Source organism: Neoarius graeffei, chromosome 18 (assembly GCF_027579695.1).
Source record: "Neoarius graeffei isolate fNeoGra1 chromosome 18, fNeoGra1.pri, whole genome shotgun sequence".
NCBI classification, from domain to species: Eukaryota; Metazoa; Chordata; class Actinopteri; order Siluriformes; family Ariidae; genus Neoarius; species Neoarius graeffei.
Window position 1 is genome coordinate 25,288,631 of NC_083586.1, and position 27,171 is coordinate 25,315,801.

General features: G+C 39.8%; 1 protein-coding gene across 1 annotated transcript in view; it reads right to left on the reverse strand.

Moving 5' to 3' along the window:
• Positions 1 to 4,005: 4,005 nt before the first annotated feature.
• The window catches only part of cnpy3 (canopy FGF signaling regulator 3), a 37,280-nt gene continuing 14,114 nt past the window's right edge, over positions 4,006 to 27,171 (reverse strand). Inside the window, exons 4-6 of the mRNA XM_060898604.1 lie at positions 21,409 to 21,531; positions 13,300 to 13,417; positions 4,006 to 5,336 (exon numbers count right to left, since the gene is read on the reverse strand). Of these exons, the coding sequence (XP_060754587.1) occupies positions 5,083 to 5,336; positions 13,300 to 13,417; positions 21,409 to 21,531 (495 nt within the window). The 3' untranslated portion in view covers positions 4,006 to 5,082. The remainder of the gene's footprint in view (positions 5,337 to 13,299; positions 13,418 to 21,408; positions 21,532 to 27,171) is intronic.

The window sequence follows — 27,171 nt, forward strand, 5'->3', positions numbered from 1 at the left end:
AATTGTCTTAGGAGAATTATTGGCATCAAATGGGACTCTTTCACTCCAGATACTGTTGTTCTTGAGCAAGCTGGCACCTGTAGTATTAAAAGATGGATCATTCAGAGCCAGCTGTGTTGGTCAGGTCATGTTGTCAGGATGGAGGATTCTAGGCTACCAAAGCAGCTCCTGTATGCTGAACTCACGTTACATAAACATCCTCAGTACTAACCAAAGAAGAGGTATAAGGACTTCATCAAATCCAACCAGAATTTGCTAAGGATTAATGAGTCGAAGTGGGAGGTGCTAGCCTGTGAAAGGTCTATGTAGTGTGACACCATTTAAGAAAGACTGTGACCAGTTTGAACTTGAGAAAATTGAACATGCTCAAATCAAGCGAGCTTTGCGCAAGCAAGATCTATCCTCCCTTCCAGATGAGTTTAGATCTAATTTCATCTGTGTTACTTGTGATCGTGTTTTCCTGTCTAAAGCTGGTCTTGAAAGTCACTGCAGATCCCATATGCATAGGCAGGGTCACACAGTTCATAATGTTCCTAAACCACCTTCAGACAACAAATGCTCCGTATGTGGCAAGATCTTCAGGTCACTGGGTGAACTCAAAAGACATCTTAGGGTCCACAAAGACTTACCCTCAGAATGCTGCAATCCTCCCACTCTGTGCTGCCAGATATGTGGGAAATTGTGCAAATCAGCAGCCGGGTTTAAAGGAATACTCCGGAGTGAAATGCTTTCTACGTCTAATTTTCGCATTACTGGGAGTGCATACGTTGAGTTGCTACCACAATCACGTTAATCGGATGTGTTTTGAGAAAATTTGTTTTTCGCAATTTCAACCGGAAAGCGCTAACACGGCAGTGCGCGGGGAATGTCTTTTTGCCGATACAAAACGCTAGTTTTAAAACCATTGCAAAGCTCAAAACAACATGACAAATACCACAATTGTGCATTTCCAGCAGGATGGGCTCTGCACTCGGCTTTTACGGATTGTCCCCTGAAGATGGCGTCTGGAGAAGACCAACTTCAGGTAAGGTCACTGGCTTTGTATTTACTCTTCTACACACTCTGTCTGTGCACTTGCAGAGCTAGGGACACTTCGTTTTGTTTGTAGGAACCCTCTACTCACTTCCACAGAACTGTCATGTTGTTTGGAGCTTTGCAATGGTTTTAAAACTAGCGTTTTGTATCGGCAAAAAGACATGCCCCGCGCACTGCCGTGTTAGCGCTTTCCAGTTGAAATTGCAAAAAACGAATTTTCTCAAAACACATCCGATTGACGTGATTGTGGTAGCAACTCAACGTATGCACTCCCAATAATGCAAAAATAGACCTAGAAAGCATTTCACTCCGGAGTATTCCTTTAAAAGTCATCCTCGTGTGCACGCTGACTTGTGAGTGGAAAGTGGCTGAATGGTTTATGTCAGGGGATGGCTACACACACACACACACATATATATATATAGGCGGCACGGTGGTGTAGTGGTTAGCGCTGTCGCCTCACAGCAAGAAGGTCCTGGGTTCGAGCCCCGGGGCCGGCGAGGGCCTTTCTGTGTGGAGTTTGCATGTTCTCCCCGTGTCCGCGTGGGTTTCCTCCGGGTGCTCCGGTTTCCCCCACAGTCCAAAGACATGCAGGTTAGGTTAACTGGTGACTCTAAATTGACCGTAGGTGTGAATGTAAGTGTGAATGGTTGTCTGTGTCTATATGTCAGCCCTGTGATGACCTGGCGACTTGTCCAGGGTGTACCCCGCCTTTCGCCCGTAGTCAGCTGGGATAGGCTCCAGCTTGCCTGCGACCCTGTAGAAGGATAAAGCGGCTAGAGATAATGAGATGAGATGATATATATATATACACACACAAAATGCTTAAGTGAGCTTCCAGATGCCCTGTGTATTTTATATCCCTGTAGGCTTCAACCTGGAAGTGGTGTCACATATGTGCATTTAAGTCCATGAATTTTATTATGCTGAAATACATTTTGGGCCTGCCTGAAAAGAGATTATTACTTTCAAATGTGATATTCAGCCATGCTAATAACCTACTGGAGAAATGTACTGTACATAATAACCAAAACACTTGTACACAATGCTCAATGGTGTTTGTACAGTTAAATAATATTTTTGTTCATCTAAACAATAATTAACTATAGAGAGAGATAGTTCAAAATTGGGAGTGGATAAATGACATCTCACCAAATTTAGAGAAAAAAAACTCTCATTTTCTAATAAAAGTGTACACATACTATTTCTGAAACTGTCCAAATACAGTATGTACTTCCCTCATAGATGTATGAAACAAGTCAGCTGAAGCCTGTTAATAAGTTACTGCGAATCAAAAGTCAAATGAATTCTGGAAGGTAAACCTCAGTAACCGAGTCCCCCTGCAGGCATATCATTGCATTTGTACAGCATTTAAGATGGAACGTAAAATTAAAAAAATAAGGAGTTGCGAAAAAGGAGCTAACTTCATTGCCCACTGTTTCATGCAATGTTAAGTTGGCTCTGTTAGCGTGTATCTGAATCGTCGATTTGATTCCCTGGGCCGGCAGGAATGGCTGAAGTGCCCTTGAGTAAGGCACTTGACCCCCAACTGCTCCCCAGGCTGCTCTGGGTTATGTTGTATGTTGCACTGGATAAAAGCATCTGCTAAATGCCTGTAATGTACTTGGTCCACGGCTGGTTGGCATCTATATAGTGCACATGCACAAAGCATGAACATACAGTAGGAATACACCATGGGAAATGGAAAAATAAATAAAGAAAATTAAAGAAAAGCACAAATTAGACTTATTTCATTTTGCTTTCCTTGTTTATTAGATTTTTTTTGTTTTGAGCTGAAAACAGGAAAACATTTCAATTTTTGGTGCATACAGAAAAACAAAATATTGACTTGATTTTTCAGTTTTTGTTTGCCAGATTGAATTGAATAATTTAATGATCAGTGATATGGAAAAGTTTCAGTTAATTTTCACATCTGATAACAGAATGGGGAGAAACATGACCTTAGTGATTTTGACTGTGGCATGGTACCAGTCAAACAGGCTTCAGAAACTGAGGCAATATTCAGTAGAACTGCAAGCTTCTGAGTGCAATATTGCATATAGACACACACAATTCTATAAACAAGAAATTAATATTGGAATTAAATTAATATTGGTAGAAACAGATCACAAAGGACTTCTATTCACTTTATAGCCTGTCAGCTAGCTAGCGCACACTGATTTGTACGTTCCCTTTAAAAGGTGTTTGCAGTGAAATTGGCTTCCCTTTCCTCTCAACTCTTAGAGACACCTGCCCACAGTGCCAAAACTACTTTCCACAACCACAATCATGGGGAAGACTGCTGACTTGACAGTTGTCCAGAAGACGATCATCAACACCCTTCACAAGGACGATAAGCCACAGAAGGTCACTGCTCAAAAGGCTGGCTGGAAAAAGCAACTTGGGCTTCAATAACACCTCAGCAGTGCCACAGGCTGATCACCTCCATGCCACACTACATTGATACAATAATTCATGGTAAAGGAGCCTCAACCAAATATTGAGTGTATAAATGAACATACTTCTCACAAGTTGGACTAGGTCTCTTCATATGCTTATGAAAGTTGAAAATATGAAAGTGAAATAAATTACACAAAAAACCCCCCTCACAACAGAACTTTTTCTAATTGTTTGAGATGCAGTAATATTTATACATAATTGTTTTTGCCAATTGTTTCGTAAACATTTTAGTTATACAACCTTTTTCTGATTTTCAAGTGTTACATAAACAGAACAGGTGAAATCATGTAATGCAACCATAAGCACATGAAGAGACCTAGTTTTACAAATTATAATTAAAATACTACCATCTACACAAATGTACATGGATATAAAAAGTAAAAGCTTAAATATCTTGGAAACCATAGCCAATCAAACTGTTAACTGTTATATTTGAATTCAGCACACCAAATTTCATAATAAATAGCAGATTTCATCTTTGATTCGGACAACTTCTGAAAAATTATAGACCAGTGTTATCAATGTTTTTTGCATTTCTCAAAAAAAAAAAAAAACACCACAGGCTGTCTCTACCAGTAAGATAGCATTCACAGATACAAGCTGTAGTAAAAATAAGAGCCTGCATCAATACAATATGTGTAACTGTTTTTATCTCCTAAAATATAACACATAATTTTTAATCATTAGGAGTAGCAGCATTTTATAGACAAGCACAGACTTAAAAAAATGCATTTAGAAATCATTAAAAATAATACTTACACACCAACACATACAGAAATATTACTGACCTGAAATTGTGGCCACATTTTTGAATGGTTTCAAGTCCACAGTACAAGAATAAGGATTAAACTATAACTAAATTATGCATCTCAACTACTAACCCCATTTCCAGAAAAACTGGGATTTTTCCAAAATGAAATAAAAAGTCTGCTTTGTTAATTACATGAAATTTTATTTAACTGGCAAAAGTACAAAGAAAATATTTACTAGTTTTATTGACCAACTTAAATTGTATTTTGTAAACATAAATGAAGTTACAATTTGATACCTGCAACACAATCAAAAAAGTTGGGACAGAGGCAAACTAAGATTAAAAAGTTTATAGGATATTCAAGTCACACCATTTTTGAAAGATTCCACAATAAGCAGGTTAATTGGTAACATGATTGGGTATAAAATGGAATGGAAATGGGTTTAGTAAATTAAACCTATCAAATCTAAAAGGAGGTTTGGAGTAAGCTGTAAAGATTGCAGAAAAGCACTCATTCACATTTTATGGCTCATTATACATCTCTCTCTCACACACACACACACAAAATTTATAAAAAAAAAAAAGTCATTAACTGAAGCAATCCACTCCATGCAAAACTTGTACCTTACCTTAAGAGAATTTAAAAGACACACTCTTGCATGCACAAATTTTTTTTTTAAATAAAAACACCCCAACCCACCATTCTGATGTACTTCATTACTGTTACCACAATTCAACACTTCAGACGATAAGACAGCTTATGACTAACCACACATAGATGTTCACCAGTCATGAAGAGCCAGAACCAAACCAAGATCAGAATCAGCTTAGACAGGTCAGAGTTCAGTTTTCTCCTGATGAAGAGGAACACTCTCTTGTATCTCCTCATCTGACGCATGTCCCCCTTCTTTCATTTTCTGCTCGTCACTGTGTTCATCAAGCAGCTTACTTTTCTTTTTCTTTACCTTCTTCTCCTTGTTCTGGTTATGCTCACCACCTTTGGTCTTCTTTTTGCTTTTCTTTTTCTTTTTGTCTTGTGCGATGGCTGCAGGGTCTCCTTTCTTCTCAGTCCAAATTTCTTTTAGACATGCTTCAGTTCAACAAAAAGAATGGGAAAATGTATTTACCTAAACGAGTACCTAAACCTACTAGATAAAATGCATTTACCCATCTTTATTTTGCATCCTGGAGAAACGGTTAGATCTTGTGGCATAAATGTAAGACATAATGGTGGGTGATTATTTTAAGTGAAAAGGACAAATTGGCAAGCAAAAACTAATGATCATGTGAAATAAATAAGTACAAAAAATAAATGAGAACAAGAAAACAAACTTTTGGCAGATGAAAAAATAAAAAGCCAGTAACTAGCGAGTGGCCGAGTTTAAAAAAAAAAAAAAAAAAAACACACAACCTTGGGCCCAATTTAAAAAGCTTTTAGTAAAGCTGTGTGTAAATTTTTGCATGAGCAAAACCAAACTAAAAAAATCCACTGGTTTTATAAATGTTTCAGAAATGCTGACTGATAAATGAAATAATTTATCAGGTGCATAACCAAAACTCCTTAAAAGGCCAAGCTTATTCAGCTGAAACAGACTTTCTCAAAAGTTAGAAGTGAAAGTTATTTTTGACTGTGCCATTATTATTTAAAAAAAAGGGGGGGGGCATTTGGCAGTGTAACAGCAGTTGAAAGGCTAAAACCTGGAGCAAATTACAAAAAAAGGTGAATTAGATGTGAACTAAATAAAAAAAAAAATGGCTTGACATACAGTGCCTCGCAAAAGTATTCATCCCCCTTGGTGTTTGTCCTGTTATGTTGCATTATAAGCTGGAATTAAAATGGATTTTTGGAGGGTTAGCACCATTTCATTTACACATGCCTGCCAGTTTAAAGGTGCACATTGTTTTTTTTTTTTTTTCCTTGTGACAAACAAAAATTAAGATGAAAAAGCAGAACTCTGGAGTGTGCATAGGTATTCACACCCCCAAAGTCAATACTTTATAGAGCCACCTTTTGCTACGATTACAGTTGCAAGTCTCTTGGGGTATCTCTCTATTAGTTTAGCACATCTAGCCACTGGGATTTTTGCCCATTCCTCAAGGCAAAACTGCTCCAACTCCTTCAAGTTAGATGGGTTGCGTTGGTGTACAGCAATCTTCAAGTTATGCCACAGATTCTCAACTGGATTAAGGTCTGGGCTTTGATTAGGCCATTCCAAGACATTTAAATGTTTCCCTTGAAACCACTCCAATGTAGCTTTAGCAGTATGTTTAGGGTCATTGTCCTGCTGGATGTGAACCTTTGTCCCAGTCTCAAACCTCTGGCTGACTGAAACAGGTTTTCCTCCAGAACTGCCCTGTATTTAGCGCCATCCATCTTTCCTTCAGTCCTGACCAGCTTTCCTGTCCCTGCAGATGAAAAACATCCCCACAGCATGATGCTGCCATCACCATGCTTCACTGTGGGAATGGTGTTCTCAGGATGTTGGGTTTGTGCCACACATGGCATTTCCCATGATGGCCAAAAAGTTAAATTTTTGTCTCATTTGACCAGAGAATCTTCTTCCATGTATTTGGGGAGTCTGCCACATGCTGTTGGGCAAACTCCAAATGTGACTTTTTAAGCAATTACTTTTTTCTGGCCACTCTTCCATAAAGCCCCACTCTGTGGCATGCATGGCTTAAAGTGGTCCTATGGACAGATTAGAGATGAAAGTGGAGCAAAGAAAAAAATCCTGAACTTTTGAAAGTCAAATTAAGATTGGGGGGGGCAATGTCCCCTGAAAAAATTTTAATAACAAACATGCAAAACCCTGCATTCTAGTGCATTTTAGTACTTATTTTCACTAAAACAAGTTATAACTTTTAAGCCTTTTTCTTTCATGAACATTAATGATTAACATGTCAAAAATATCACATTTAATTCCTCTAGTTAATGAGTAATTTTCAGGAGTGCATTATTCTAAATTCAGAATTTCCACTATTGGATGTCAAAACTTATATGAAGTGATGCGGTCACATCTTATGTGCAATACTGCATACATGTTTAGAAAATAATAATTCAACTGATATTAAATAGTTACACAAAAGAAAGACGACGTTTTCTAAAGCACGATATCGCGATAAAATCTCATTCACATGACATGAGGTATGTATATAAAGCATATAAGGTCTCGTACACACCAGCAACCACTGCGAGACTACAAAAATGGTGGTGCCCTGTCGCCAAACGTAAACAAGCTGCGCGATCGCAAAACTGAATTTCTATGAAACGGAACACAAAAAATCTGAAAAATAAATTTCTCAATTTCTCAGAAAACCGGAGATTTTCAAGAGTTTTGTCAAATATCCGGATTTCCGGGTAAATCTGGAAGACTTTTCATCTATAACAGACACTCCCATCTCCATTGTAGATCTTTGCAGCTCCTTCAGTGTTATCTTTAGTGTCTTTGTTGCATCTCTGATTAATGCCCTCCTTGCCCAGTCTGTGAGGTTTGGTGGGCAGCCTTCTCGTCAGGTTTGTAGTGGTGCCATATTCTTTCCATTTTGCTACAATGGATTTAATGGTGCTCTGTGGGATATTAAAAGCTTGGGATATTTTTATAACCCAACCCTGATCTATACTTCTTCACAATTTTGTCTCTGACCTGTTTGGAGGCTCCTTGGTTTCATATTGCTTGCTTAGTAGTGTTGCAGAGTCAGGGTCCTTCCAGAACAGGTTGAGGGCCCGTTTACACGAGGACGCTGTCGGGTAAAAATGACTAAATATTTTATCAGAAGTGCCTTTCGTTTACACGAGGACGGCGTTTCCGAGGCTGAAAAACGGATAAAATTGAAAACGCCTTCCAGAGTGGATAAGTTAAAAACGGCCCCCGTTGCATATCCGTCTAAACTACCCAATACGCGAAACTCTGCTTGGATCTGCTCACGTCGGGTACGCGTTTACATCATACATATGTCATATACTGCACATGCCAGCCCGGGAAGTAAGAAAGTAAGTAAAAAAGTAAGAGCATGTCTGATTACATCGATCCAACGGACCTTCAAGCTGCTCTGTGTTTTAATGCAGTAGATGTGTTTTCCTGCTCACCCGGCCGGCTGGAGCGCCTCAGTTTGGTATCGCCAAGTTACACACACACGCACGCGCGCGCCACCTATTCAAGCCGCTCGTGAAACCATAAACCCGAGACTGAAAACAAAACTAGCAGCCGAACGGGTTTATTTTGCTGAGATGGACACTGCCTTTTCTCTTCTTCACCGAAACAAGAGCGAGTGTTACTTAATAAAGGCAGATTAAAAGAGTTTCGGTTTGCTCCTGCTCCTCCCTCGAGCACTACAGTACCTCAGCCGGACCGGTGTTCTGTAAAGTTATCCTAGCAAGTTCTCATACAGACCGTTTTATTATTCAAAACAAGTAATTACAAATTATTTGACTCGGCCAAAGACTCGACCAATACGCACAAAACATAAAAATCGGCAAATGCGTGAAATTCTCACCGATTTTCTATCAGCCCAGCTGATCGGTGGGACAAAACTACTGTTGAATTTTCCTACCCTCCTGGATTTCGCGCATGCGTAGTAGGCTTGGTAGGATAACTTGACAGAACAGCAGCGCAGATGTGCAGATCAGACAAGACAGAAGACGTTGCGCATGCGTGCAGACATAGCGGAGACATTTATGCGTCACTGTATAGACACAGATTTCCTCCTTGAAAACGGTCGTGTAGACGCGGAAAAAAGTGAGAACGAAAACGGACTTTTGCGTTTTTGTTTCATACCGTCCCCGTGTAAAGTGGGCCTGAGTTATACAGACATCATGTGACAATCACGTGACACTTTGATTACACACAGGTGGCTCAACTAATTATGTGACTTATGAAGTGAACTGGTTGGACCGGCTCTTATTTAGGGGTTTCATACGGGGGGAATACTTATGCACACTCCAGATTTCTGTTTTTTCATCTTAATTGTTTGTGTCACAATAAAACAACAATGTGCACCTTTAAAGTAGTAGGCATGTTGTGTAAATCAAATGGTGCTTATCCAAAAATCCATTTTAATTCCAGCTTATAATGCGACAAAACAGGACAAACACCAAGGGGGATGAATACTTTTGCAAGGCACTGTATGAATGAATTTTATCTACTGTACCCATCACACATGGAAACAATTTTAATTGTTGTTAATAATAATAATAATAATAATAATAATAGCAGCAACAAAAGGGCCTTGGTGACTCCTGGCCAGAAATCCCACACACCCTTCCCAATGCCATGTTAGAGAAGGGCCTGTGTCTGCAGGAAGCAAATGGTCCACAGCACATAAGGATGGTATAGGACCCATCCTCATTTTATACAGCTGCAGTCTTAATTGAATGACTGGACTTTTGTCTTAATTTATGTTGGCATGCTCACTATATATTTTTCTCCCTTATTTAATATTTCCTTAGAGAATACCATTAATATCAAATGACTGGGTTTCAGAAAACTTTCATTTCTGTGTAACTGAAATACACAGGCCATTTAAACCTTCCATCCATCCATACACTTGTAGTCAGAAGTTTACATACAGGGACATGAATGGCCAAATGGACATGTCAGTCATGGCAATATTGGGCTTTCAGTTATTTCTTTGAACTGTTCTTTTTCTGTGGCATAATGATTTGTACAATATGCATCTTTAAAAATGTTTTTTTGGGGTTTTCTGAAATAAGCACAGGGTCAAAAATTCACATACATCACAGCTCATATTTGGTTAAATGTGTCAGAAAACAGAATCCAGGGACACATGTCTGCCCGGGGGCATTTTGAGTTATTGACAGATTCAGAAAGTACAGTTTCTAAGCTTTCCAATGATGCCTTCCATGTGGAGATCTGACAATATTTGAAGAATGTGTGGCCTTTTGAAAGTGTATACTTCTTAAAACAGAAAAGGGAGAAAATCGCCCTCAAAGTTTTCCATCTCAGTTACTCTGGGTGCAGAGCCACTGAAGTCCACTCGATCCTTGTTTATCGTCAATGGATCGGTCACTCGTCAAACAGTCCGCCAAAATCCGAGTAGGGAATGGCTGAGCGTAGCTGTCAGTCAAACACAAGTTACCCAATGGGAATGCGTTCCTGGACAGCCCACCCACACGTGAAGTTTGTGCCAAAACTGCAAGCAAAAAGTCAAGGAGCGCAAACAAGAAAGCTGGAATCGCAACCAAAATAAATTACGTCAAACAAAACTGAGAAAGACGCGGAACAAAAATAAAAGGTTTCTGAGGAGTAATAGACTGATATTTTGTACGATTACACGAATAATTTGTTTGCCAGTCTAAAAAAAAATTTAACTTTTTTTTTGTATTTTGATTTGTTGTTTTTGTTTGATATTTCAAAAGTATTGTATGAACATTTTGGCACAAAATTGATTCCATACTTTGGTGGGTTTTTTTCACTTTTTTTTTATTATCAAAGGCTTATTATTCACAACTGCATTATGGGTTAAAATTATAACTATCTTTATTTTTACAGTGTCATAGGGAAGAGTGAATTTATTTAGATGTCTATTACTTTAAGACATTTTCAGCTTCACTGAATCTAAGAGGCCATATGTAAATTCGTGACCCTGTCTGTACAATTTTGACCCTATGTTTATTTCAGAAAACCCAAATGAAACTAAAATTTGTGCACTAAATTATTCTTTATTTTTTTTTATTGAAGATGAATGTTGTACAATAATTCTACCACAGAAAAAGAACAGTTCACAACGAAATCATTAAAAGCCCAATATGGCTATGACATTCATGTCCCTATATGTAAATGTCTGACTACAACTGCAGTAATTCATCATAAATTAGGTGATTTGAAGCCAATCAATTGAGGTTTACATTAGTTCCTTTTCTTATGCATAAATTAGCCGACACATGGGACCATGAGTAGAATTTTTCCAAGATTACAGGATCTTCATGAATGCCAAATATCTTATGTAAATGCCCGTACAAGCTATTTACAAATGAATCATTCTGTGCATACCCAACTTGCTAAATTAAGCTCATTGTGTTTGTAAGAAGCATATAGAAAATAATTTCTACTTGCTCTAAGTATTAATAGCATATTCTTTTTAAGATTTCAGAGTGTACACTTTTTTTTAATACAATATACACTAGTGCATCTCAAACAATTAGAATATCATGAAAAAGTTCAATATTTTCCATCGCTTACTTAAGAAAGTGAAAATTGAATATATTTTAGACTCATTAAACAAATGTTTCAAGCATTTTTCTATTTTAATTTTGATTATGGTCTACAGCACAAAAAAAATAAAAATGAGAATTTAATTTCGAGTTTGAGTAAAACAGCATAAATACCGTGTATCTCTCGGTCTAGTTCAGTACACGTAACCACAATCATGGGGAAGACTGCGGACTTGATAGTTGTAAGGAAGACAATCATCGACACGCTCCAAAAGAGGGTAAGCTACAGGAGGTCATTGCTGAAAAGGCTGACTGGAAAAAGTGCATAAGCAACAGGGATGACCGCAGCCTTGAGAAGACTGTCAAAATAAGTCAATTCAAGAACCTGGGAGAGTTTCACAAGGACTGGACTGAAGCTGGCATCAGTGCATCAAGAGCCACCACACACAGACATCTTCAGGAAAGGGGCCACAACTGCTGCATTCCTAATATCAAGCCACTCCTGAATTAGAGACAATGTCAGAAGCATCTTACCTGAGCTAAGGAGAGAAAGAACTGGACTGTTGCTCAGTGGTCCAAAGTCCTCTTTTCAGATGAAAGTAAATTTTGCATTTCATTTGGAAACCAAGGTCCTACAGTCTGGAGGAAGAGTGGAGAGACACACAATCCAAACTCTATGAAGTTCAGTGTGAAGTTTCCGCAGTCTATGATGATTTGGGGTGCCATGTCATCTGCTGGTGTTGGTCCACTGTGTTTTATCAAGTCCAAAGGCAACAGAGCCATCTACCAGGAGATGTGGGAGCACTTCATGCTTCCATCTGCTGACAAGCTTTATGGAGATGCAGATTTCCTTTTCCAGCAGGACTTAGCACCTGCCCACAGTGCCAAATCTATTAGCAAATGGTTTGCTGACCATTATACTGTGCTTGATTGGCCAGCTAATTTGCCTGACCTGAACTTCATAGAACGCCACTGATAATCTATCAAGAGGAATTTCTATGGGGTATTTTCAAGAGGAAGTTGAGAAACACCGGACCCAAAAATACAGACAAGCTGAAGACTTATCAAAGCAACTGGGGCTTCAATTACACCTCAGCAGTGCCACAAGCTGATCGCCTGTAAGCCACTTCGCATTGATGCAGTAATTTGTGGTAAATGATCCCCAACCAAATATTGAGTGTATAAATGAACAGAAGTTGGACATTTCTATATTGTAAATCCTTTTTTGATTGATCTTAGGAAATATTCTAATAATCTGCGATACCGAATTTACTGATTTTCATGCCCTATAAGCCATACTCATCAAAATTAAAACAAAAAACTGCTTGAAATACTTCACTTTCCATGTAATGAATACAAAATATATGAAAGTTTACCCTTTTGAATTAAATTATGAAAAAAAAAACCTTTTTCATGATATTCTAATTGTTTGAGATGCACTAGTATAATCCCTTATACATTGACACTCACGCAGGCCGTAAATGGAATCTTTGAGGCATACTGATGTTATTTCATTCTCCCAATATTCAACCATCTCTATTAGTGCTAAAGGAATAAGAGAGTTATTGGAGTTGTACAAGAATTGGAGCAGTATGAACTTGGGGGTGTGGAGGGCTGGGGATAGTAGAGGTTGTGGAGGTGTTTTATTAGAGGTTGATCAAGGATACTGATTTTAGTACTTGGCTGATTTGTAAGAAGACTGATTCTCAGGTCTTCATGCTTGATTTGACTTTGTGTCCCTGTGGCCTTGCAATTGAAAGCCTGACAAGTTATGAATTAGGTATCCTACTTTAACTGAAATAACACTGTGTGTCTCATGTATATATTCAATATTTTTAATTATGTCTATGCATGCAAAAGAACTTTATGCACTGTAACTTACATGTGTCTTGTCCTTTCAGAACATGTTTCTCACAGAGGTATGTCATCAGGTCTTCCTCCTGGCTGCCTTTATACCAGTCTTCAATAACCTCTTCATACTGCTCAACCATCACATCACACTAAAAGAAAGGAGAAAAACAGATTCCTACCAGCGCACTACATTACTGTATAATCATATCATACAGCTGCAGGTCATTAAAAATCCACCTTAGATCCCTGTCATCCAGAGTTACTGCCCTGTTTCTCTTCTCCCCTTCTTATCAAAGACACTTGAACGTGCTGTTGCTAACCAACTCTCCTCTTTTCTCTCACGGAACAACCTCTTGGATCCTCACCAGTCCAGCTTCTGAGTCATACACTCAACCGAGACTCCACTTCTCTGTCAGTGAGGCACTTCATGCAGCATGTGCTGCCTCTCTCGCCTCAGTCCTTATTCTCCCTGATCTTTCTGCTGCATTTGACACTGCTGATCACTCGATCCTCCTGTCATCCTTATCAGCTCTAGGGATCTGTGGGACAGCCCTAGACTGGTTCAAATCCTACCTTTCTGGTCGCTCCTTCCAGGTTACCTGGTCTGGTACTGTGTCAGCACCACACCCACTTACCACTGGTGTCCCTCAAGGTTCAGTCCTTGGTCTGCTTCTCTTCTCCCTCTACACCCAGTCTCTTGGCCCAATTATCTCTGCTCATGGTCTATCCTACCACTGCTGTGCTGAGGACACCCAACTGTTTCTCTCTTTCCCCCTTCTGACACACAGATCGCCAATCGCATCTCTGCGTGCCTGCATGACATCCAGAGCTGGATGGACTACAATCACCTGAAGCTCAACCCAGGCAAGACAGAGGTAATCTACATTCCTGCTCCATCCTCTCCATCCCTGGGAGACATCTCGAGGTCTTCTTCACCCAGTACGAAGAACCTAGGGGTTGTGTTCGACGACAAACTCTCCTCCACGAATATTGCTGCAGTGACCCGGATGTGTCGATTCCTCCTCTACAACATTTGAAGGATCCACCCTTTTCTTACCACCTGCTCCACGCGCTGATCATCTCCCGCTTGGACTACTGCAACTCTCTCCTTGCTGGCCTTCCAGCTTCTGCCATCAGACCCCTGCAGCTCATCCAGAATGCTGCAGCTCACCTAGCCTACCTCCCTCGTTCTTCCCATGTCACCCCTCTGTTTGACGACCTGCACTGGCTACCCATTGCTGCTTGCATCAAATTTAAGACACTGGTGCTAGCTTACCAGGCTTTCAAAGAGTTAGGACCAGCATACCTCCAGAGTCTGATCCGCCCCTACACACCAGATCCCTACGCTCCACTACTACTGGTCGCCTGGCCCCTCCTCTTCTCCACTCCTGCCTAGCCCGCTCAAGACTACGGTCGGTCCTGGTTCCCCGTTGGTGGAATGACCTTCCCATTGAGGCAGAACTGCTGACTCCCTGACCACTTTCAAGCACAGACTGAAGACTCACCTCTTCAGGCTGCACCTCTCCCCTTCTTCCTTGCCCACTGTGCAACTGTGTTTCGGTCTTGACCAACCCAGGCTGTGTACAGTCTAGCCTGGGCTTAGCCATTTTGAGTTCTCCATTTAGTTATACTTTATATGGTTGGTTTGTTTCCTTAGCTGTTTGAGTATTGGCATTTCAACAGCATATCCTCTCCACAGTTATTGCTGTCACTTGTTCAGCTGACACTAGAACTTTCTTGTAGAAGTTCAGCACTTAATGTACCTGACTTTTGCACTTCTTGTACAATGCTCTGGATAAGAGAGTCTGCTAAAGGCCATGTAATACAGACATGCATACAACAGCATACGTACATACCATCCTCTTTAGTTATCCAATCAGCCAATCATTTGGCAGCAGCACAATGCATAATCATGCAGATAAAGGTCAAGAGATTCAATTAATGTTCACATCAAAAATCTGAATGGGGAAAAATGTGATCTCCGTGACTTTAACTGTAGCATGATTGTTGGTGCAATATAGGCTGGTGTGACCATTTCAGATACTGCTGATCTCCTGGGATTTTCAAATACAACAGTGTCTTGAATTTACACAGAATGGTGGATGTGGAGGCAGAGGCGGGATCAAGCACTGGGCTGTGAATGGGGGAGCAAAGATGTGAGAGGTAAGTGGCAAGAAAGCAACACCTGCAATGGATTAGTATTAATGAGTGTGTTTTGTGTTGCAGTGAAGGGAAGAAGGCATAAAGGTGGGAGAGAGTATTGGCCCTTTTCCACTACCCTTTTTCAGCTCACTTCAGCTCACTTCAGCCCGACACGGCTCGGGTTTTGACTACCTCAGAGCAGCACGACTCAGCTCGCTTCAGCCTTACTTAGCACCCAAAACTCGCACGGTTTTGGAGTGGGGCTGAAGCGAGCCAAACCGAGCCGAGTGGGGCGAGGGGCGTGAGGAGACACTCCCCTGTGCACTGATTGGTGAGGAGGAGTGTCCTCACATGCCCACACACGCCCCGCGAGCACGCTGGGATCTGTAAACACCGTAAACCCGGAAGAAGAATAATTACGAATTACGAGAATTATGAAGCCTTATGCGCCTCGCCTCATCTATACACTCTTGCCAGTATCTGTTGGCGTTGTCGGTGACAACAAGCCACAGCACCAAGACCAGCAACACTAACGACTCCATGTTTATTGTTTACTATCCGGGTCGTGAGACTACCGCTTAAAAGATCACTGATGTCACTGTTTGTACCGCCTAACGACATCACGTGACGTCCACCCACTTTCGCTAACTCCACCCAATGTGTCCACCCACTTCCAGCCAGCACGGTTCAGCGCAGTTGTAGTCAAAATGCAACTCCAACAGCCCCACTCAGCTTGACTCAGCCCAACTCAGCACGGCACAGCTCAGCCCAACTCAGCCGCGTTGGTAGTGGAAAAGTGGCATATGTGTCTCAATATGAGACCTGCAATTAAAAAGAGGAGTCACAGTGAAGGGCAAAACTGAGAGTAAATGACACTTGCATTAACCTGCCTGTCTACACCTCATCAGTCTCCCAAACTCTTGAAGTGTTACAGTGCGAAAAAATTTTATATATATATATATATATATATATATATATATATATATATACACACACACACACATATATATATCTCATCTCATCTCATTATCTCTAGCCGCTTTATCCTTCTACAGGGTCGCAGGCAAGCTGGAGCCTATCCCAGCTGACTACGGGCGAAAGGCGGGGTACACCCTGGACAAGTCGCCAGGTCATCACAGGGCTGACACATAGACACAGACAACCATTCACACTCACATTCACACCTACGGTCAATTTAGAGTCACCAGTTAACCTAACCTGCATGTCTTTGGACTGTGGGGGAAACCGGAGCACCCGGAGGAAACCCACGCGGACACGGGGAGAACATGCAAACTCCACACAGAAAGGCCCTCGCCGGCCCCAGGGCTCGAACCCAGGACCTTCTTGCTGTGAGGCGACAGCGCTAACCACTACACCACCGTGCCGCCCACACATATATATATATATATATATCTGAGTGCAGAGGGTCTGCAGGCAGAAGCACCTTGTTGACAAAAGAGCTCAGAGGAGAATGCCCAGACTGGGGTGAGCTGACAGGAAATCTATAGTAACTCAACAGCAGCTACACCAACAGAATATCACATCTGGTTCTACTCCTGCCAACTAACAACAAGAATCTGAGCCCATCATGGGCACAGACTCACTGGAACTAGACAGCTGAAGACTGGAAAAAAGACCAAGGGATTTTTTTTTCCTCCTAATCTTCAACTGTCCAGTTTGGGTGAGCTTGTGCCCATGATAGCCTCAGATTCCTGTTCTTGGCTGACAGGAGTGCAACCTCATGTGGTTTTCTGCTGTTATAGCTCATCCACCTCAAGGTGGAATATTTTGTACATGCCAAGATGCTTTTCTGCTCACCATGGTTGTAAAGTGATTACGAGTTATAATATTCTTCCTGCCAGCTCAAACCAATTTGGCCATTTTCCTCTGACCTCTTATCAAGGTGTTTCCATCTACAGAACTGTCACTCACTCAATGTTTTTCCCCCCTACACCATTTTGCGTAAACTCAAGGGACTGCTGTGTGTGAAAACTCCCAGGAGATCAGCATTTTATGAAATACTCAAACCAGCCCATCTCATACCAGTGACCATGCCATGGTTAAAGCCCCATTATGCAAGAATTGATATTCTTTGCTCCTGGGCTCCCCTTACAGTTATAGAGCATAATTCACTTTTACACTACTGTCGTAAATACAAGTTGCATTTTGAGCTCCCATGGACAATTGCACACATGCATTTTTTGACAAGCAGAAGGATATGAAAACAGTGCAACACTGAATTCTGTGACCATATTCTGTAGGCACTGTGGCCACTGGGCAGCTTGAACTCACTAACATCACCTTGAAATGTAGCTAGTGGCTAAACATAAGTTGAAATGGCCTGGCTCATCTTATGATCAAAAACTAGAGAGTTGTCAATTTTAACATAGCCAAACATCAAGCATGTGAAACACCACAAGACACAGCAAGGTAGCTAATGTAATATTGCTTACCAGTCCAATGAAAAGAAGCCCAGTTTGGCATCTTGCAGCCTTTTATGTCTTAGCTCTCATCAACAAGATGTACTCTCATCCAGTCTCTTGCTCTGCCACTCTTTCTTTTGCCATTACGTATGTACTGAGAACACCAACTTCTTTGCTTCTTTTTATAGTTCTGAGTGAGCTGAATGTGTTATGTGGTACATAAAGCATTATGCAATTCTCACAGGAGGCCAGTTCTCTCTCCAGAGATACACAGTGCTATAACTGGTGCAAACCGGGCGCAAAGCTGGCATGGAAGACAAGCCATTCTCTCTATTACAAATCAGTGTACTATCAAAATTATTTTGAAGCTTATATTTTAGGGCAAAAAATCTTACCTAGTGTTACTAAAGTCACAGATCACATTTCCACCCCCATTCTGACATGAACATTAACATCCTTGACTTTCATCTGCATAATTGCATGCATTATGCTGTGCTGCAGGATTGGCTCATGGGTTAACCCTCTGGGGTCTGAAGGTATTTTCTGGCACTCTAATGATCTGGCATGCTCTGATTTTGTTGTTAATTTCAACAAATCTAAGCAGTATTTTCAAAGTCATATGACTTTTTTTGTATTCAGCACAAGTTCAGCTACAGTAATATCTATGTAGTATGTCATGACTGTACCTATAAAAAAAAAAAAATTAAAAAATAAAACAGCCAGATAAATGAAGATATTGTAAAAAGCAGTTTTAGAACCGTGTTGGAATGTGTGACAAAAAACATGACCTTACCCATTGTACTGAACCATTTTGGTCACTTGAGGGGATTCTGTTCAGTCGTAGGAATGTATCAAGCACAAAAACTTAAATCTGCTCCATTGATTTGGACAATTAACTGGCCATTAAAAAAAAATGTATGTCCTACTATTTTGGGATAAAGGGTTGGCAGTGGGAGGGGTATTCAATGAGAAGAGTGAAAACCCCTCCCACTGCCATCTCTTAATCCCATCAGGTCAAGTCACAATGGGTAAGGTAATATTTTTCCACACATTCCAACACAGTTCTAAAACTGCTTTTTACAACAGCTTCATTTATCTGGTATTTGACTCTATTCAGTGTGTCTTGAAATTAACTCTTGCACTATTTTACTCAGTTCAGAGCCACAACCAACTCCGTTACACTGACACAATTACTCTGTAATTTTGCTCCCGCTCCAACTCCAAATTTTACTCTCTAAACTCAAATAGAGCAAAATTAAAAATTTTTGAGGAAAATACTTTTAACTCAGGAAAAATTGCTCAGTCATTTTTGCTGTGTATGCACTACAGCGCATCTACTATCATACTATCAACCAATCTGCTCATCATAAATAGAAGAAATATTTACACTTACTGAGTTGATCTTGGGCTGGATCGAGTCGAAGTTAAATAAATAAATAAATAAATGGGCACCGCTCATCAGTGTTGCAGTTCTCAAGATTGAACTGAATTGCTGTCCTGATTCATGAAATGAATCATGATTTGAATCGCTGTCCTGAATCATCCAAAGCGCATAAAATTCACGTGCCATCTCACAACAAGTTTTACCTCCAAATAGTCCTATGCCAGACACATTTTATCCTGTTTACAGTGGCCGCTCTCACGGCGAAATAGAAACCAAAAGAGTGAAAGTGATTATCACGCCATTACCATGTGAACAGTCTTTTATGAATGTGTAAGTGGGAGTTCAGTGCTCTAACTCCGGTGCGACTGAGGCCCTGTCCACACGGCAACGGATTCAGGTGAATCCGATACAATTGTTTATCGTTTCGGCCTGGCGTCCACACGGCACCGGCGTTTTGGGTGCCCTAAAACGCAATCTTTTGAGAACGGGTTCCAGAGTGGAAAGATCTGGCAATGTTGCCGTTGCAAAGTCGTCTGGATGAGTAGAACGGATTTGTTTACGATGACGTCACAACCACATGACTGTGAGTGCTTCATGCCGGGTAGAAGTGTAACGAACTCGATGCAAGTTGTCAACAAATCCTTTAACTTGGTTCATGAAACGCGCTTACAAAATATTTTCACTGTGAATATTTATTGTGTAATGGTGCAAAGTGAGAGAGAGAGAGAGAGAGAGAGAGAGAGAGAGAGAGAGAGTCAATCCCACCAGCAAAAATAGGGAAAAAAAGGAGCTCTCTCAGCTCTTCAGATGTTGGTTTAAGTCCTACAATACATTCCTCAAAAAGGGCGTAGAAGAACAAATTAATCCATCAACGTGTAGCATTCAATTTATTCCGGACCATTAAAGACGCCGCCTTCCGCGTAGAATCATACGTCATCCTCGCCGCCATATTGGATGGGTCAAAGCGGAGAATAAAGATGCCTCATTCATGTGCTGCATTTAACTGTACCAACAGGTTTACCGTCAAAACGAGATCACATGGGATTACCTTTCACAGGTGAGACTGGAAAAATACTTTTCATTGTATTTGGTCATTATAATGTAATTTTACGAACAGATTTTTCTGACTTTGTGGCTGATATGAAGTCTCGCGCATAATAGTTTATGCGCATGCGTCCTTACTTCTTCTATTGTTCTGGTGTCTCCGAAGGGACCGTCTTACAGCGGCCCTAGAGGTGTGGCATGTGTATTGCATCGTTTTCAGCAAGCGTTGCGTTGCCATATGGACCTGATATTTTACTGATTGTTGCCCATGTGGACGCGATATTTTTTTAAATAACATCTCGTTGCCGTTGTCGTGTGGATGTAGCCTGAGGCTATAAATTGAATAAATTGAATGCTACACGTTGATGGATTAATTTGTTCTTCTACGCCCTTTTTGAGGAATGTATTGTAGGACTTAAACCAACATCTGAAGAGGTGAGATCGCTCCTTTTTTCCCTATTTTTGCTGGCGGGATTGACTCTACCCTAAGGGCTATTATCTCTCTCTCTCTCACTTTGCACCATTACACAATAAATATTCACAGTGAAAATATTTTGTAAGCGCGTTTCATGAACCAAGTTATAGGATTTGTTGACAACTCGCATCGAGTTCGTTACACTTCTACCCGGCGTGAAGCACTCACAGTCATGTGGTTGTGACGTCATCGTAAACAAATCCGTTCTACTCATCCAGACGACTTCGCAACGGCAACGTTGCCAGATCTTTCCACTCTGGAACCCGTTCTCAAAAGATTGCGTTTTAGGGCACCCAAAATGCCGGTGCCGTGTGGACGCCAGGCCGAAACGATAAACAATTGTATCGGATTCACCTGAATCCGTTGCCGTGTGGACAGGGCCTGAGTAAGATGACAAGTTTTATGTTTCATCTAATTGAGGTAATTTAAAAACTATAATATTATTTGGCAGTGGGCACATAGGAAAATGTAAAGTTTGTCAATATGTTCATCATGCTTGTATGATGAAAAACTTGATATTTATTTAAATACATAACCTACTCATTCTAAACCTGTCGAGCTTTGCCGGCAAAGCTCTCAACCCCAGAGGGTTAACTGCATAAATAAACAGCTATTAAAGTGGATGGTACAGGCATTTTTACATTTACTCATACATTATTGTTTCATACTTACCTGTTTCTTGAGGTCAGATACTTCAGCACTCGTCTCATTCCACAACTCATAAGGAATGTCCATGACAACCTTCACTCCTTTGTGGACCAGGTTATGCAAGGTGGAAAATGTCTCAGACATACCCTATGCAAAAGAGAAGAAAAACTGTATTGAACATCAAAGTGTCCATTATTCCATTATACACATTTTATTATGTAAAATCAGCTTGACGTGCAAAGAAAGTACAAACACTGTTGAGCGATTTACAAACCTACATTTTAGTTACAGTCAAAAACATTGCATACCCTTTGCAAAAAGTGAAGAAAAGAAATTAAATTTATACCAGCAAGTCCATTTTTTAGTGTAGCAAGTTTTAGAGATGTTCCATCACTATCACAAGGAACAAAAATAACCAAAAGTAGTTCAGAGACAAACAGGAAAAGTCTAAAATGTTACAAACTTTTGAACCGCATCTCCCTTTTGTCTGTTTTCATAAACTTTTTCTGTTGATTTGCCTTATTTGAATTATTGCCGTTGCAGGACATTTGAACATTTCATTTTTACTTTTGATTTTTCCATACATAAGTATTAAAATACATATTGCTTTTCTCCCCACTGAAAAACCATTGGGGATTCAAAATCTGCTCTCCATCGAGTAAAGGAGTAAACTGGAGGGATGTCTCATGACAGATAGAGTACTTAATTTCATTTTTGGATCATCTCTGTGGAAGGCTTTAGCTAGAGGTCTGCGCGGGTTGGATTTTTCAGTCCCGCTCCCGCCCGCGCCCGCATTGTGCAGTCCCACTCCCGCCCGCGCCCGCAAAGAATTATGATTTTCAGTCCCGCTCCTGCCCGTGCCTGCCATATTTTGTCCCACTCCTGCCCGCAAATCCCGCATGATGCAGACGTTCGCGTTATTTCTCAGGAAAGTTCTTGTCTTGACACAGCGTGATGGTGCCCCGCCCCCTACTTTGAGTGGATTTGTGCATAAATATCTCCAGCTCACGTTTGTTATTGTTGACCTTATTTCTGAATTCAGCATGTAGTATCTCTAATAATAATAATTAGTGCTGTCAAACGATTAAAATATTTAATCGCAAATCACACATTTCTATCACATGAGAAACCACTGTAATTCTCTGATCAGCATAAAAAAGTGAATGGGCTTGCTTTATACCAATGTTTTGTTTTGTTTTTTTATTGCAAAGCAAAGCTAGTAAAAGAAATGAATTGATTTCCTGCTTGCGTTAGTTTACAACTTTAATCAGAGAGACATGTTACACAGTGACGGTAGGCTTGACTCAATGCTATTCCAGAAATCCTTCCTGTAATATGCAAATTTGGTCGCCTCTGATTGGACAGCCAAATTTGCATATTACAGGAAGGATTTCTGGGATAGCATTGAGTCAAGCCTACCGTCACTGTGTAACCTGTCTCTCTGGTTAAAGTTGTAGACTAACGCAACAAGTAAATCAATTCACTCATGGTTTTCTTGCTAGTTGGCTGTGAACTGCGCATTATTAGAGTGATCAATGGCAAGTTTAAGATGCATTTCTCACTCAATCCAGCAATCTGACTTTCTCTGCAAATTTAGGCATCTTAAAATGTTTTTATTAATGCCAAATAAAATATCCAGCACGAATTATATATGACAGACATAAATTAATAATTTATAAATTTTATTTCAAGCACGTTGTTAGTTAGCGGGACTGCAGCTTATCGCCGCTCCCACCCTCGCCGCATATGTGCACTCCCGCTCCCGCACATATGTGCACTTCCGGTCCCGCCCGTGCCCGCAATGAGCTTTCAAAATTTGTCCTGCGCCGCACTGCTTTGCGGCGGGTCCCGCGAGTCCCGCGGGACTCCCGCGGGAGTGCAGGGCTCTAGCTTTAGCCTTCAAGGGCCAACATGCGACATTGTTCACTACATTATTTATGAGTAAGTAACCACACAGAACAACATGGGTGGATCATTCATAAGTTTACGTTTAGATTTTTTGTTTCTACTAATTTTATTTTATTTGTATTTTTGCATATTCTCTACAATTACTGCAGATTTTGTTTATAACAAAGTTAAATGTTTTATAGATTCTACATAGTTTTCTATAGACATGTTTCTTCTGCTGTAAAGAAATTTTAGTATTGATCAACCAAGAAAATTTACAATACTAAAACTACAAAGCAAATAATTATTTACTACTTCATATATTTATGTGGGCAGCATGGTGGTGTAGTGGTTAGCGCTGTCGCCTCACAGCAAGAAGGTCTAAAGGACTAAAATTCCTCCAAGCCGGTGTGCAGGACTGATCAACAGTTACCGGAAATGTTTAGTTGCAATTATTGCTGCACAAGGGGGTCACACCAGATACTGAAAGCAAAGGTTCACATACTTTTGCCACTCACAGATATGCAATATTGGATTATTTTCCTCAATAAATAAATGACCAAGTATAATATTTTTGTCTCATTTGTTTAACTGGGTTCTCTTTATCTACTTTTAGGACTTGTGTGAAAATCTGATGATGTTTTAGGTCATATTTATGCAGAAATATAGAAAATTCTAAAGGGTTCACAAACTTCCAAGCACCACTGTAGTATGGGAGTGTGAATGAGGGAGTGACCGGGCATTTGGCTATTTCTATTATTACCTCAGCCAAAGGTTTGTTTACCTTTTCCCCAATGTAACTCAAAAACTAGTCAATAGATTTTGATGACATTTTGAGGAAAGGTGGGCCATGGGTTCAGGAACAATTCAGGGGAATGTTACATCACTTCCTCTGGCGGGAAACTTCGGAAAGGCAGTGAGGTGAGGAAACGATTCTCCAAACATTTTCACGTATTGGATGGCTTTATTGGTGAATTATGCCACCAAAAAAACTTTACAGCCGAGGAAAGCGAGGACATTAAAGAGTCACTCGACTTTCTGGCGGAAGAAGTTTCTGTTATTAAACAACAACAGAAAACCATCATGGACCTGATGACGGAAGTGAAGTCGCTCAGGCTGCAGAACGCCGAGAAGGACCGGCGTCTCGCCCACCTGGACAGCAGAGTTGCTGAATTAGAACAGTACACCAGGATGAACGACGTCATCGTCACTAGGACTCAGATTAAACCCAGGTCATATGCAAAAGCAGTGACAAGGGAGGGAGAATCTGATGAACTGGGCAGCAACTCTGTGGAGCAACAAGTGTCGGCATTCCTACACTCAAAGGGAATCAATATTGATTGCAGCAATATGCCTGCCACATTCTACCCAGGAGAGACAAGGAAAACACTGTCATCATAATAAGATTCATCAATCGAAAACATAAAGCAACATTGCTGAAACAAGGAAGGAAACTGAAAGGTACAAATGTCTACATCAACGAGCACCTGACAAAACGCAATGCTGACATCGCCAAAAAAGCACGACATCTGAAGAAAGAAAATAAAATTCAATCTACATGGATAACCAACTGCAAAGTATTCATTAAGTTGAACGGTACACCAGAGGAGGCTACAGTTCTGGTCATATGAAACATCGAGGACTTGGACAAATACCAGTGATGGCTACTGGGACTGTATGGTAATCAATACCAACGTGACACTACACCAAACTCAACCATGACACACACCGAAATAACTCTTTCATCCATTACTCGGAATGCTACTTGGCTAACGAAAATGCTTGTTGATTATGAAAACCTGGAACTGAAACCACATGAATTCACTGACCATAAACTATTGGTTATAGATAATGACATAGACCCGGACAATAACTTTTTCTCAACCATTAAATGACAATTGCCACTATTACACAGAGGAACAGTACAATCAGTCCACTAAGGCTGTGGGAAAATTATCAATAATACACTTCAACAGCAGAAGCATGTATGCTAACTTCAAACACATCAAAAAATACTTAAGTCAGTTTACTCATCCATTCAACATAACTGCCATATCGGAGACCTGGATTGACATGGAGAAAGGAGTGGATTTCGAACTGGCTGGATATGAATTTAATTATATAAATAGGAAAAATAAAGGTGGAGGAGGAATGGCGGTGTATGTGGACTGTAATTTAAATTATAAATTAATAGATGGCATGACAACGGTGATTGATAACTTATTAGAATGTTTAACAATCGAAATTAATATTGAAAATAGTAGAAATGTATTAATTAGCTGTATATATAGAGCGCCAGAAACTAGCATAGAGGCGTTTAAGGACTGGGTAGAAAAGACATTTACAGGAGATAATAAAAAAAGTTATCTTCATTTGCGGGGATACTAATATTGATCTGTTGAACCCTAATAAGTACAGTATGACTGAGGAATTTATTAATACCATGTACAGTATGAGTCTTCACCCAAAAATTACCAGACCCACCAGAATGACTGACCATAGTGCTACCTTAATAGATAATATATTTATCAATGATATAGATAATAACATTATAAGTGGAATATTAATCAATGATCATCTACCAGTTTTTTAGAATTTATGACTGTAATTGTAAGAGAAATGTGACAGACCATAAACTTAAGTATAGAAGAGTTAGGACAGAGGAAGCCATGTTTGCATTAAATAATGATTTATTACTGCAAGACTGGGAATCAGTTTATATAGAGAATAGCATATGATAACTTTTTAAGTATATTCAAATTATTATATGATAAAAATTGCCCACTGAAGCAATATAGTACAAAACAAAACTATAATGACCAACCTTGGATTACTAAGGGATTACAAAATGCCTGTAAGAAGAAAAACACTCTATATAGAGAATTTATTAAATTAAGAACCAAAGAGACAGAAAATAAATATAAAAAAGATAAAAAAGTTAATGAGTATTATAAGGAGATATAGGAAGGATTATTACGGTAAATTAATATATAATAGCAAAAATAATATTAACGGAATATGGAATATATTAAATAGTATTATTAAAGATGGCTCTGGACAAATACATTACCCTAAATACTTTAATGACAAAGGTATCGAAAATTATAACATGGATGTAGTTGCTAATAGTTTTAATAATGTTTTTGTTAATGTTGGACCAAGATTAGCTCAAAATATCTCTGATCCAGTAACAAATGATGATTGTATTGATAATATTATAAAGAGGAATTCTTGTTCTATGTTTCTTACACCAGTAGATGAGAAGGAAATTATTGATATAGTTAATAAATGTAGTAATAAAATATCCACAGACTGTAATGATATTGATATGAAACTAGTGAAAACTATTATTGGGGGGATTTCTAAACCATTAACATACATCTGTAACTTGTCATTTAAAACCGGTACATTTCCAAGCAATATGAAAATAACAAAAGTAATTCCACTGTATAAATCTGGGGACAAACACAACTCCACAAATTACAGACCTGTTTCTTTACTTCCTCAATTCTCCAAAATTCTTGAAAAACTATTCAATAACAGATTAGATAAATTCATTGAAAAATACAAACTACTCAGTGATAGTCAATATGGATTTAGAGCAAACAGATCAACAGAGCTGGCACTAATGGAATCAATTGAAGAAATCAGTAACTCTATAGATGATAAAAAATGTCGCTGGGATATTTATTGATCTTCAAAATGCTTTTGATACTATTAATCATGATATATTAATTAATAAGATGGAACAATATGGGATAAGGGGAGTTGTATTAAATTGGATAAGAAGTTATTTGAGCAACAGGACAATTTGTAAAGTTGGGTGACTCGGTGTCAACTCGTTTGAATATTGATTGTGGTGTCCCCCAGGGGTCAGTATTGGGTCCTAAACTGTTCATT